The sequence below is a fragment of the Bombina bombina genome, chromosome 3, assembly GCF_027579735.1.
Source record: "Bombina bombina isolate aBomBom1 chromosome 3, aBomBom1.pri, whole genome shotgun sequence".
Taxonomy (NCBI): domain Eukaryota; kingdom Metazoa; phylum Chordata; class Amphibia; order Anura; family Bombinatoridae; genus Bombina; species Bombina bombina.
The window spans coordinates 488,696,702-488,710,717 of record NC_069501.1 but is presented as its reverse complement, the minus strand read 5'-3'; the positions used below and the strand labels follow the sequence as shown (position 1 = coordinate 488,710,717).

The following is a 14,016-nucleotide window of genomic DNA, read 5'->3' as shown; positions in this document are numbered from 1 at the left end:
AAATCCTATTGGCTGATGCAATCAGCCAATAGGATTGAACTTCAATCCTATTGGCAGATCCAATCAGCCAATAGGATTGAGCTCGCATTCTATTGGCTGTTCCAATCAGCCAATAGAATGCGAGCTCAATCCTATGGTTGATTGGATCAGCTGATAGGATTTTTTCAACCTTAGAATTCTATCAGCCAATCGGAATCTAAGTGAAGCCATCTTGGATGACGTCATTTAAAGGAACCTTCATTCAGCAAGAAGACGTCGTAAGAAGAGAATGCTCCGTGCCGGATGTCATGAAGATGGAGCCGCTCCGCGTCGGAAGGATGAAGATAGAAGATGCCGTCTGGGTGAAGACTTCTGCCCGTCTGGAGGACCACTTCTGCCCATCTGGAGGACCACTTCTGCCGGCTTCGTTGAGGACATCTTGCTGCTTGGATGAAGACTTCTCCCAGTAAGTGGATCTTCGGGGGTTAGTGTTAGGATTTTTTAAGGGTGTATTGGGTAGGTTTTATTTTTAGGTTAGGGCTTAAGTGTCTATTTAAACTTGGAAATGTTGTAAATGTAGTAACATACACAGACACACTCATACACTGAAACACACACACTCACACATAAGGATTCACATATAGACACTTTAGCAGACACGCAAAGAAACACACACAGACACAGACACCCAAACAGACACTCAGCACATGTTTACATTGACCTGACAAGTAATGAGGTAAACTACAGTTTTGTAAAAAAAAGGAGATTTAGAAAACAAAATATGAAGTTCTGATTATCATTTTGTAAAGGAAGATGCCAACTAAATGATTACAACAGCATGCAGTGGCTGAAAGGAAGGGCCCTGAACTGCCTAAACAATAATTTAAAGGTTAAATGGTGGATTGGTGACTTCCGGAAAGGTCTTGTTAGTCTCAAAGTCTGTAGAAAGATGTGAATAATCAGTAGTAAGGTCAAAATGTCCTAAAAAGGAACAGACAATGGACACACACACAAACTCAAACTTTCACATACACCCAAGGAAACACCGACAGAGACAGCCTCAGAAAACACACAAAGACATACACACACACATACACACACACACACACAGAGACACCCACAGAAAACACACAAAGACATACACACACAGAGAGACAACCACATAAAACACAGAAAGACATACATACACACACCCTCACAGAGACATCCACAGAAAACGCAAACATACATACACACACACACCCTCACAGAGACATCCACAGAAAACACAGACATACACACCCACCCTCACAGAGGCATCCAGAGAAAATACACAAAGACAAACATACATACCCCCTCACAGAGACACCCTAGAAAAAGCTCAAATACATATGCATACACCCTCACAGACATCCACAGAAAATGCACAAAGACACACACACCCACCCTCACAGAGAGACCCACAAAAAAAAATACATACACACTCATAGAGACACTAACCAAAGCACAAAGACATAAACACAGACACCCACAGAAACACTCACAGGAGGAAACATTTATGCACCTTGCATCCCCTAAATCAACAGTGTGTGACATGCATGATAAAAAAATTGCAGAAATTAAGAGATCACTTTTTAAAGAATCATATATGTAAATGTGCAAACAAAAATAATTCTGTGAATTCAAAATTGTACATTAATGATCTGGGTAGATGTGCTGCCTCTCCCAAATCTGCTGCCCTAGGCACTGGCCTTGTTGGCCTAGGCCATAATATGCCCCTGTGCCTTTAAGATATGATATATATCGACAGGAATTCACACAGTGCGGTAGCTGCTTATATAAAGCCACCAGTTGTATGACTTAATATAGAGGATACCAGCATAGGTATATATTGTTGAGGTTAGTGGGGAAAAATATATATACACATTCTGGCCTTAAACCACGTTCAGTGTTTTATCCAACAAAAGAACGTGGTCCGTTTCTAGAAGCCTTTCACAAAAGGATTGAAGAAGACTTAATTAGTCTCTCACAAAATCACAAAAGGACTTACCCCAATCTCACTACTCCACAAAGAGAAGCCCTTAAAAATCTGAGAACCAGAAATGACATAGTAATTAAGGACTCAGATAACGGCGGGAGTATTGTTGTTATGAATCGAGACGATTATGTCCTGGAGGCACACAGACAACTTTATGATGTGAATGTCTACCAAAAACTGAGAAGAGATCCCACTGACACCTTTAAGAAACAGCTCTGGGATCTTTTTGGATGATGGTCTGGAGGGGGGAATTCTAGATAGAGATACGGTTGAATATCTCTTCGTCCCACAACCAACCATATCGGTCTTCCATCATTTGCCAAAACGGCATAAATCCATAACAGCGGTGAAAGGAAGACCGATAGTCTCTGGTATAGGTTCCCTTTTTGAGCGTTTATCAAGCTGGGTGGAGTCCCTCCTCCAGCCCCTTGTGTTTCAGATCCCGTCCTACCTCAAAGACACCAAACATCTTTTAAATTTTCTAACTGAGGTGAATTGGGATACGAATTGTTCATGACTCACCATAGATGTGGTGGGCCTTTATTCGGCAAACCCTCACCATGAGGGATTAAGAGCGGTGGAATTTTTTCTAAAACAACATAGTGATTATGATCCCTCATTAATAGATTATATTATGAGGGTATTGGATTTCCTTTTGAGCCATAACTATTTTAAGTTTGAGGGTGAGTACTTTCTGCAGAGACGTGGGACTGCCATGGGGGCCAAATTTGCCCCATCCTATGCAAACATCTTTATGGCATGGTGGGAAAGGTCCCACGTCTATGCAGAGGGTAACCCTTATAAGGGCTATATCAAAATATATAAACATTATATAGACGATTTACTGATTATTTGGACTGGTAGTGAACAACAATTGATGGAATTTGTCCATTATATCAATCTAAATGATTTGAACTTACAATTCACTTTTCAGCATGACACTAGACAGGTTCCCTATCTGGACCTCACCCTTCGGGGTGAACCCACTCTTGGCAAGGTGGTTACCAGTCTGTACAGAAAGCCCATTACATCTAATGCATTGTTACATGCACGCAGTAACCATCCAAAGCACACAGGTTTTGGATTAGCCAAAGGGCAATTTATGCAAATCAAACGCAATTGCACCGAGGAAGCTGATTTTTTGAAAGAAAGTGAGATTCTCAAATCTCACTTATTAGCAAGAGGGTATGCAACTAAAACTGTTAATAGAGCATTCCTTGAGGTAACTAGGATGGACAGATGTAGTATGTTGGTCAGCAATACCACTGGGGTGAGATCAAGGATGTTTAATCGGTCAACACCACTTTTTGTTACGACATACAGTTCCCAATTTGACCAGATTTGCAACATAATAAATAAACATCTTCCTATCCTGTCAGCAGAGGATAGTTTGAAAGATTATGTTAGCAAGGGTTGCAAATTTACGGCTAGAAGGGGCTGTACCCTATCCAACATACTATCCCCTAGCATGCTAAAAAAACAAACCACAGTCACAAGTAGTTGGCTCAGTGTCAAAGGGCACTATAAATGCCATTTCTCAAAGTGTATTGCATGTGGTCACACCAGATTTCTGAAAACTTTCCAATCGAAAGTGACTCGAAGAGGGTATGACCTCCTTAGCTGCACCAATTGTCGCTCGTCCAATGTTGTTTATCTTGTGGAGTGCACATCATGTGAAAAACAATATGTTGGGTGCTCCACTAGGGAAGTACGGTCACGCATAAGGGAGTACCTCAACAATATTGAGAACGGTGCTGAAGTATCTGACCTGGCCAGGCATTTCATCAATGTGCATGAAAAGAATGTCAATAGCTTTGTTTGGCAGGTCATTGAACAGATTAGGCGCCCAGAGAGAGGAGGGGACACCACGAGTAAATTAATGTATCAAGAAGCATTCTGGATATTCCAGCTTAAAACTAGAAAACCACATGGCTTTAACATTGAGGGTGATGTCATTAACTTTTGGAAGAGAGTAAAATAACTTAGCATGTCCCTCAATAGTTATGCCTATTAACTATTTAGCTCCATTGTTTAGTAACTTGTAAACTAAGCCGATTTATGGTCTTATCTCTATTATACAATAGAGACTGTAGGAGTTCACCATATTTAATAGAGCACATTAGCTATTTGAGGTTAAATAATAGAGTAATAAGCAATATTATGTCTATGATCATTGTTTGTTTCCAATTCTTTATTTATAGAGCTGTTTGCATAATGTATAGCTCAGGTAATTCATATCCTGTGCATAACTGCATAAATCAACTAACCTACTTAAACTTGCAATTTCGCATTTAAGGTTGTTAATAATTAGCGCTAACTAAGACTTAGGGTATTATTTGATGCTAAAGTGAGCAATCACTCCCAACAGTTAGCTCTATGCGAGATTATCAGTTGCATGTTTAAAGTTGATAAGTATATTATGTCTTTGATTATCTTCGAATGTGTGCACTAGGATTCTACCATTAAGCTTACTAATTTACTATATATTTATATGTCTTTCACAGCTTCAAATGAGTTACTGAGTATATTGCAGCCCTCTCCCCCTGGCTAGAAACACACATCGTTTGCCCACTGTTTACTTCTCAGGCGCAACTTAATGTGGTAAAGCACAGGTTAATGTTTACTCTATTATATGGTTCATATCAGTCTATTCTCATATTTACAATTGTAAGTGTTGACATTGTTTAACTAGTCATATCTATGTGTATCCAGAGATTGTCATAATATCTAACTTATCAATGCCCATTACAAGTATGATATTCTTTACAAATACCTGACAGCTGCATTCAATCTGTGACCCTGAGCACCAGCTACTTAAGCTGGCAGTTCCGGGTCACAGATATGTCTATGAGTAAGGCTATTCTATAAGCCGAAACGCGTAAGACACTTTGTCTTGGAGCTGTCAGGCTAGTTTTTGATGGATTTTAATGTTTCTCAAATAAAGCACAAGAGTGATTTAACGAAAGTGCCTTGCAGTCCTGCATGGTTTTTTGCTGAATATGATATTATTCCAACTCTTATTTATAGTGGGAGCATAGGAAAGTACTATTAATGAGGATTCATGTTGTATGTAATGCTTAAACACACGATTGGTGTATTAAACACACATTCTCATCAAATGTTGAATTCTTTCATTTAAAAGACCTACTTTCCTTATTGTGATCATCTGAAATTGAAGCTAGAATACTTTTTTCTTAATTGCTGGAACAATTCTTATAGTACAATAAATGTATGAGTGTAAACACAAACACAATCTGTGAATCCAGTTATTTCCACTACGTTATAACATTGTGTCTATTCAGCTTCAAATATTTATAACAAATTAATTGTTATTCACCACCATATATCAGACCGGTTAAAACTATACAGAAGATTATGTGGACAATATTATTTATGACTGGCTATCTGCCAGTCATCATTGTGGCATAACGTGTGTAATGCTCAAGTTAAATAATTGTTATTGTAAATGTTAACTTTTGCTCTTCAGTTGCTGGAACCAGTTTCACAGCAATAATAATTAATAGAGCATTAAGTTCAATACGTGAGTCGAGACTAATCACCAAAATGATCTGTGTGTCAGTTGTTTTTACCACGCTATAACATTGTATCTATTCAGCTTCAAATATATGTAGCAAATAAATTGCTATTGATCACCATATACCAAGTAGCTAAAAATTGCCCCGTAGATTATGTGGACAATATTGTATATAACTAGCTATTTATCGGCCATCATTGTGGCCTATTTATATAATTCTCAAGTATAAGTGACAATTATTGTAATTAAATGTATGGCTCTTACGTTGCTGGGACCAATTTCACAGCACTACTATTCAATGGAACAATAAGTTCAATAGTTGTTTTAATGTGTTTCTACATTAATTCTAATAAAAGCTATATTTTAATTGTTCATTGTTCTCTCTCCACTCAATAGTCCAGGCTGAGAGTGCTAATAGTGCAGCCTTTCCTGAGATTCTTTCCCTCAACAGTGTGTAAAGTCCAGCACTCACAAGCTCTCAGCTAAGATTAAAAGCAAAAATGGAAGGGTTAGTTACCACATTTGGCCAAATGGGACAAGCCCAGGTACCATGTCAAGGTCCCTTCCATTTTTGCTTTTAATCTTAGCTGAGAGCTTGTGAGTGCTGGACTTTCTCTGTGTGTTGTATTAATTTGTTTTGTAATTTTTCCTATGGTTCTTGCACCCAGACATGTCTGGGGTTAACTGCCTGTGACTTTGGGGACAGCACAGCATTCTGTGAGTCACAGTGAGCACCCAGAGCTGAGCATGTTGCAGGGTCACAGGATGTGTATATATAATCACTTTGGTTGGCTTTTCTATAAACTTTATCCATTTAGTTTATGTTCTACTGTGACAATATTATATTATTATGAATCATATAAAGGGGTTGATCATATGCCTTTAAAATAAAAACAATTATCAGATGCTTTATCTACAAATATCCCACTAGACTTTATTGGTGATTTTCTCTCTCCGGTGACTTTGACAGTGTTCTTCTCACTGTTCTGTGACAGAATCACGTGACTCCTTTTCACAGGAAGTGCCGAGCTTGCGTTCCATTCAGCTGCTCTCACCACCAATAGAGAAGCCGACTTCTGACAACGCCTCCCTTTAGTCCTTGGCGTGCCTGTGTGTACTTCCTTTGAGGTAAAAGCTACCGGTTGTCCTACCAGTTCTTACATCCAAAGGATCGCGACTGCAGAGATGGCGGCGGCATTGGGGTTAAGAGCTTCGTACCACCGGGCACTGGATAGGGTAGAGTTGATGCTCCCTGCCAAGCTAAGGCCATTTTATAACCACCCTGCAGGTACATGTCATACAAATACAGAGGTTATTGTTTAGCGTTACAGTGAGTTGAGATTGGGTCGTATTTCGCTTTTTTTCAACTTTGGAATCTTATGCAGAATTTCACTATTTTTTACTCCAGAAAATGTATATTAAATGCTAGTTGTTAAGGTCCTGCTCACAAAGGTTGAACCGAAGGTCATTAGTGTTTACCCTAATCAGGTTGCATTGTTACACTTTCTTGTGTGACCACAATCTTTAGAGACGTTACGGATCTTTCTCCTTTGCCGTCTACGAATATTGAGAGTAAAATATTATTTCCAGTTTGGAACCAACTTTAAAATAATCTTCTCTAATTTGGCCAATACTCTAAAACGCAAATTTTTTATATTTTAAAATTCTTATCTTTTATAGTATTACATGTTTGCTTTTAAAAATAAAACAGCGTTTGCACTGTTAATGTGGAAACCAGATTGTCATTTTGTTCCTAGTGTTGTTGTATATGCACAGTGCTGTTATGCATAACCTAGTGACCCCTCCTGCTGATTATGTACAGCATTCATCTCACTCTCTTGGGTGGAAAGTTTTTTTTTTTTTTATTATTATGGGTCTGATGTGTATATTGTCATTCCTATTTATGTGTTAGGCAAATTTAGAGAAAAAAAATCTTAGTTTTTGTCCACTGCAGTATATATGTGAGTATGTATGTAGGAATATATACTTTTACCCCCAAGAAGTTTTAAAGGATCATGTAACTAACTCTAGTGACCTTGTGATGCTATGTGTTTAACCCCCACAAAGGGGCTTAATGTATAGTTAAAGTACCGCTTTGGAGCCACAGAGCACTGCTGGTCTTGAGCAGAAACTGTGGCTGACCCAATCAGAAGCTGTATTACCACAGCTGGGTCATGTGACTGCTTCTGCTGCTAATTGTCAGTGGGAGTTTCCACTTGGTTTCAAAAGTGCTCTGTGGCTCCCAAGCAGTACTTTAGCTTTGTGTTTAACCTTTTTTTTTGCAGGGTTATACACATTGTAGGCAGTCACTAGTGTAAAGTTACATGCTGTTAGAGCATGTCATGTTTCTACTGTTCTGTCCTTTAAACTTTTAGGACTGTTGCAGAGGTGAATTGCTCACCTTTCTAGTTTTGCTTGATGTTTTACTTTTTGAACTAAGTTTATTTCCGAAAACAATAAAAAGAAAAATACTTGCATAGCTGGCAGCATTTATGCAAGTTTGTTTATTTGCAAATAAACACTTAAAGTTCTCAGTATAAAAGTTGAAAGTTTTTAAGTGAAGTTTATATTAAAGGGACACTGTACCCCAAATTTTTCTTTCATGATTCAGATTGAGCATGAAATTTTAAGCAACTTTCTAATTCACTCCTATTATCAAATTTTCTTCATTCTCTTGGTATCTTTATTTAAAATGTAAGTTTAGATGCCGGCCCATTTTTGGTGAACAACCTGGTTGTCCTTGCTGATTGGTGGATAAATTCATCCACCAATAAAAAATTGCTGTCCAGAGTACTGAACCCAAAAAAGCATAGATGCCTTATTTTTCAAATAAAGATAGCAAGAGAACAAAGAAAAATTGATAATAGGCGTAAATTAGAAAGTTGCTTAAAATTGCATGCTCTTTCTGAAATACAAAACAAAATTTTTGGGTTCAGTGTCCCTTTAACTATGTGCTTTAACCCATTTTACAGGAATTAAACATAGTTTTGCAAGTGATACAATTAGAGCATATCATTTTCTCACTATAATGGCAAGTGTAGCAGAAAAATGCAGTGTGTGTATTTTGACTTCCATTTTAATTTTTTTTTTTGTAAATGGTTCTTTTTCCTCTTCCCCCATAGAGGCTTGGCTGTGATTGTTTCAGAGGTGTCCAAACTTTGCTCTCCAGAGGTTTTGGAACTACATTTCCGATGATGCTCAGCCAGCATTTTATCTAGCTGAGCATCATGGGAAATGTAGTTCCAAAACCTCTGGAGAGCAAAGTTTGGACACCCCGATCATTGTAGGAAGTTTATGTCAGTCTTTTGACTGGCCCCTGCAAAGACGACCAGGTGAACATACTCTAGGAGGCATTTCATAGCCAGAAATTGATGGCATCTTCCTCATAAACAGATATGCAAAATCAGTGCCAATGAGTACAAAGTTTTACCCGTTATCTGTAACTTTATTTTCTTTAAAAATTAGGATTGTTCAGGTCTAAGACCAAATCTGTCTGGAGTCATCATCTAGAGTTTGTTATAGTGTGTAAACTATTTAAAAAGAAAAAAACAAAAAACAAAACCCGCCCGTCACATAAGTGTTTATGTAGCTTTGGTTTAAATATTTTGGTGCAACAGAATCTTTTTGTAATTCCCATATAAAAAAGCTCTTGCCTGCTTAAAGTTGCAATGCATACATATGCATGTGTTTTTAAAATAGCATTAAAAAATGTTATCTTGGCTTGTTCTAGTAGCGCTCATCAATGAAAGTTTGATCTTATAGTAAGCAGTGTTCTCCCCAGGACCTTTTTAGCGGGTGCACAACCCGACCGATTTTACTGACCACCTGGCTAAAAATGTAGCCGATATTAAACTAAAATTAGCTAATATTAAAAAATGTTAAATTTTTGTTGCACAAATTATCATTAAATACATTTATGTTAAATTATGTCATTTGTGCTTTGGATAGCAGAAAATTATATAATAGAAAATATTACACTGCCCCTGTTCTGTTTTATTTGCCGACTTCGTTACGTTCCCTTACCTCCGGCCATGCCTGCCAAATTCTTACAAAGCCTGTTGTTGACGCATGCGCCCATGCCACAGTCGGCAAATATTACAGAAGGGGTCCAACACAGTTTTGGCACTAGCTTGGTCAGGTGGCATACCAATTGATCGTGCTTATGTTTTCACAATATACATAGTAACAAGCACTCTGGGGACCCCAGAGGCAGAACTTTTTTTCGTTTTCTGCAATGAGAATTTTTTTATTGAAAATTTTTCTGCAGTGTCTCTAAGGAGCCGGTGTTGCTGTGTTTGTTGCCCTTACTCAGTGTGCATGAGGACAGGTTCATGTACAGCCTCGCTGATGTCTGCTGTACGTTCCCACAGTGTCAGTCTGCCTGGGAATCTGCTCTACTGTACTGCTGGGGTCTATATGCTTATTTTGGAGGGGCTGTTGCTCCATGCTTGTACTGCTGGTGTGTGTGTGTGTGTGTAATTAATATATATATATATATATTTTTATATATATATATATATATATATATATATATATATATATATATATATATATATATATATTATTATATTACGCAACACACACCATATACAAAGACACACAGACAACATACACACATATCAGCCTCGCTGATGTCTGATGTACGTTCCCTCAGTGTCAGTCTGCCTGGGAATCTGCTCTGCTTAGGTCTATATGCTTATTTTGGAGGGGCTGTTGCTCCATGCTTATACTGCTGATGTATAATATATGCTTCCTAAAGGATGGCACTTAAAAATTAGTGTGTGTGTGTATTAACTTATTTGGTAAAGTTTCAGCTTCTGTGATCTCTACACACACCATATATGCACACAACATATACACTACACCACGCACACAACATACGCACCACGCGCACAACATGCACCACGCGCACGCACACACAATATATACATATATACACACACACACAACATATACACACATCAGCCTTGCTGATGTCTGATGTACGTTCCCACAGTGTCAGTCTGCCTGGGAATCTGCTCTGCTTACTCCAAGGTCCATTCAAACATCCAAATCTAATTTCTCTGCGTCTGACTGTTTGGAGATTGAACGCTTGATTTTATCAAAACGTGGTTTCTCCGAGTCGGTCATTGATACCTTGATTCAGGCTCGAAAGCCTGTCACCAGGAAAATCTATCATAAGATATGGTGTAAATATCTTCATTGGTGTGAATCCAAGGGTTACTCGTGGAGTAAGGTCAGGATTCCTAGGATACTATCTTTTCTCCAAGAAGGATTGGAAAAGGGATTATCGGCTAGTTCCTTTAAAGGGACAGATTTCTGCTCTGTCTATTCTTTTGCACAAGCGCCTGGCTGATGTTCCAGACGTTCAAGCGTTTTGTCAGGCTTTGGTTAGAATCAGGCCTGTGTTTAAACCTGTTGCTCCGCCATGGAGTTTAAATTTAGTTCTTAAAGTTCTTCAAGGGGTTCCGTTTGAACCCTTGCATTCCATAGATATCAAGCTTTTATCTTGGAAAGTTCTGTTTTTGGTAGCTATCTCTTCGGCTCGAAGAGTTTCAGAGTTATCTGCCTTGCAGTGTGATTCCCCTTATCTGATCTTCCATGCAGATAAGGTAGTTTTGCGTACCAAACCTGGGTTTCTTCCTAAGGTAGTATCTAATAAGAATATCAATCAGGAAATTGTTGTTCCGTCACTGTGTCCTAATCTTTCTTCAAAGAAGGAACGTCTGTTACATATTCTTGACGGGGTTCGTGCTTTAAAGTTTTATTTGCAAGCTACTAAGGATTTTCGTCAAACATCTGCATTGTTTGTCATCCACTCTGGAAAGAGGAGAGGCCAAAAGGCTTCGGCAACTTCTCTTTCTTTTTGGCTGAGAAGCATAATCCGTTTATCTTATGAGACTGCTGGCCAGCAGCCTCCTGAAAGAATTACAGCTCATTCTACTAGAGTGGTAGCTTCTACATGGGCTTTTAAACATGAGGCCTCTGTTGAACAGATTTGTAAGGTGGCAACTTAGTCTTCGCTTCATACTTTTTCTAAATTCTACAAATGTTATACTTTTGCTTCCTCTGAGGCTATTTTTGGGAGAAAGGCACCACTGCCTGCAAGACCTAACGTTTAAGTGCCTGCCTTGTCCCTCCCTTCATCCGTGTCCTAAAGCTTTTGTATTGGTATCCCACAAGTAATGGATGAACCCGTGGACTGGATACACCTTACAAGAGAAAACAAAATTTATGCTTACCTGATAAATTTCTTTCTCTTGTGGTGTATCCAGTCCACGGTCCACCCTGTCACTTTTTTAAGGCAGGTGTTTTTTATTTTTAAACTACAGTCACCACTTTACCCTATAGTTTCTCCTTTTTCTTGCCTGTCTTCGGTCGAATGACTGGGGGTGGCAGTTATGGGAGGAGCTATATAGATAGCTCTGCTGTGGGTGTCCTCTTGCAGCTTCCTGTTGGGATGGAGAATATCCCACAAGTAATGGATGAACCCGTGGACTGGATACACCACAAGAGAAAGATAAATTTCTCAGGTAGGCATACATTATTTTTTTTTTTTTTTTTTTAGATCAACTCATCAAAAAGCCTCTTTTCGGTCTGTCCCTCTTGGATGATGAGTGCAACATAATCAAGATATTTTATAAGTAAGGGTTAATTTGTGTACATGGTATTTTTTTTTTTTCTTAAAGGGAGATGAAAGCCTATGGCTCTGAAAAACCTGCTATTGTGTGCTGAAAATATATTTTGCATTAGAGGTTTAAGATATTGACAACATTATGTAGTATGGTAGTTGATATGTGATAACTTTTTTTTTTTTTTTTTTTTTTTGCAGAGCATACTTCAGTAGGCTGTGTGCCCATACACCTGAAACACTTATGTAGTAGGGGTCATGGTAGTAATAACTTTTTCAGAAAAATTTAATTTGAAATGCATAACCGTAGTGTATCTGAAGTTCAATTAAAAGTATTGCAGTTTACATTTGCAATAAAATACTTTTTAATTGATCTTCGGATACACTACAGCTGTGCATTTCAAATGTCATTTTTATGTTCATTTTTAAGGGATATGAAACTGTTCTCCTTAAGTAAAAAAAAAATGTTAAAGTAAACATGAAATGAAACAGATTGTGTTAAAAACAGAAAACAACTTGTTTTCTTGCAGAATGATCAATTAGATGTCAGTGTAGCCACTGCCTATAGTGGCATAAAGGAGCTGACATGCTGAGAACCTAGTTTGCATTCTGTCCCCTTTAGTATGGGCAACATTGACTTCCTGGGTTTTCTAGCATTCATTGAACAGTAAGCCAGCTTAAGTTGCTCTAGAAGATTTGACATCACTTAAATGCTTTCCTGTAAGGACCCCAACTCCCTTGTGGGGCTGTGACAGGAATTAATGGTTGTTGCACACAAGTTGAATTGATTAGTTTCACCTTAAAGGGATAGTGTAAACCAATTTTTATACAACTGCATGTAATAGACACTAATATAAAGAAAAATATGCACAGATACTGATACACAAAATCCTGTATAAAACCTTTTAAAAACTTAGGTCAAGTTTCCATTGAGGTGTAAACATATGGTAAAAACATTTTATCTCTATTTAAGTCTATGGTGATTTTTAATGTTACAACCAGTTTCCAAACTTTACCACCTCAATGGAAACTAATCCTTTCTTAGAAGTTCCCAGTTTAGCACTGTTGATGACGTTAGGCTTAGACACCCAGTAAAAGAGGCTGGGAAAGCAGAAAGAGCAGATACACCCCCCCCCTCTTCCCTGCATATGAAAAGACAGATTACACAAACTGGAATATGTAAACCTGGGTCTACATCCTGATCATTTTGGGGCTTGGTTAGGAGTCTGAAAATTGGCATAATGTTATACAATAAGCAAAACTATACAATGTACACTCTGGGCTATATAAATGGATCATCTAAAAACATGGTCTATGAGGAAGGTGTAAGCTGAAACGCGTAAGACCTCTGCTACACCGGCTTTTTTGTACCATTTACGATTTGACTGTTGTCATTTTATCCTTTTTGTTTAATAAACTTGATGCTCTTCATTTTTATTGCGCTCCCCTGCCTCGCCTTTTTTTGTACTTTCAAGTTTGGCATTTAAAACACATTTATGCAAAGAAAAATCTAGTGTACAATATCCATTTTAAATGTCAATCATTTTTGCTTTTAATAGCTGCTTTTATATGCATTAAATAATTTTGATTAATATGCCCCTTTAATTGAAAATTAAATTTTCCGTACAGGGTTTCGTTTAATATCCCTTTAAAAAAAATTAAAAAAAAATCGGTAAACACCTTGAGATTTAACTATAAAATATTTAGTTATATGTAGTAAACCAACTTCACAATATACTTTCATTATTAATTCTGCCCCCTTTTTCATGTAATTTAGCTATGAATTCAGAGCTGGAGATGCACACTTCAGTCTTCACAAGGCTAACCCTGCTACATATTCCCTAATTGGCTTTG

At 37.9% G+C, this 14,016-nt stretch overlaps 1 protein-coding gene across 1 annotated transcript in view; it reads left to right on the top strand.

Moving 5' to 3' along the window:
• Nucleotides 1–6,621: 6,621 nt before the first annotated feature.
• MPC2 (mitochondrial pyruvate carrier 2) overlaps nt 6,622–14,016 on the top strand; it is a 57,294-nt gene continuing 49,899 nt past the window's right edge. The window contains exon 1 of the mRNA XM_053706823.1: nt 6,622–6,819. Coding sequence (XP_053562798.1) covers nt 6,717–6,819 — 103 coding nt within the window. The 5' untranslated portion in view covers nt 6,622–6,716. The remainder of the gene's footprint in view (nt 6,820–14,016) is intronic.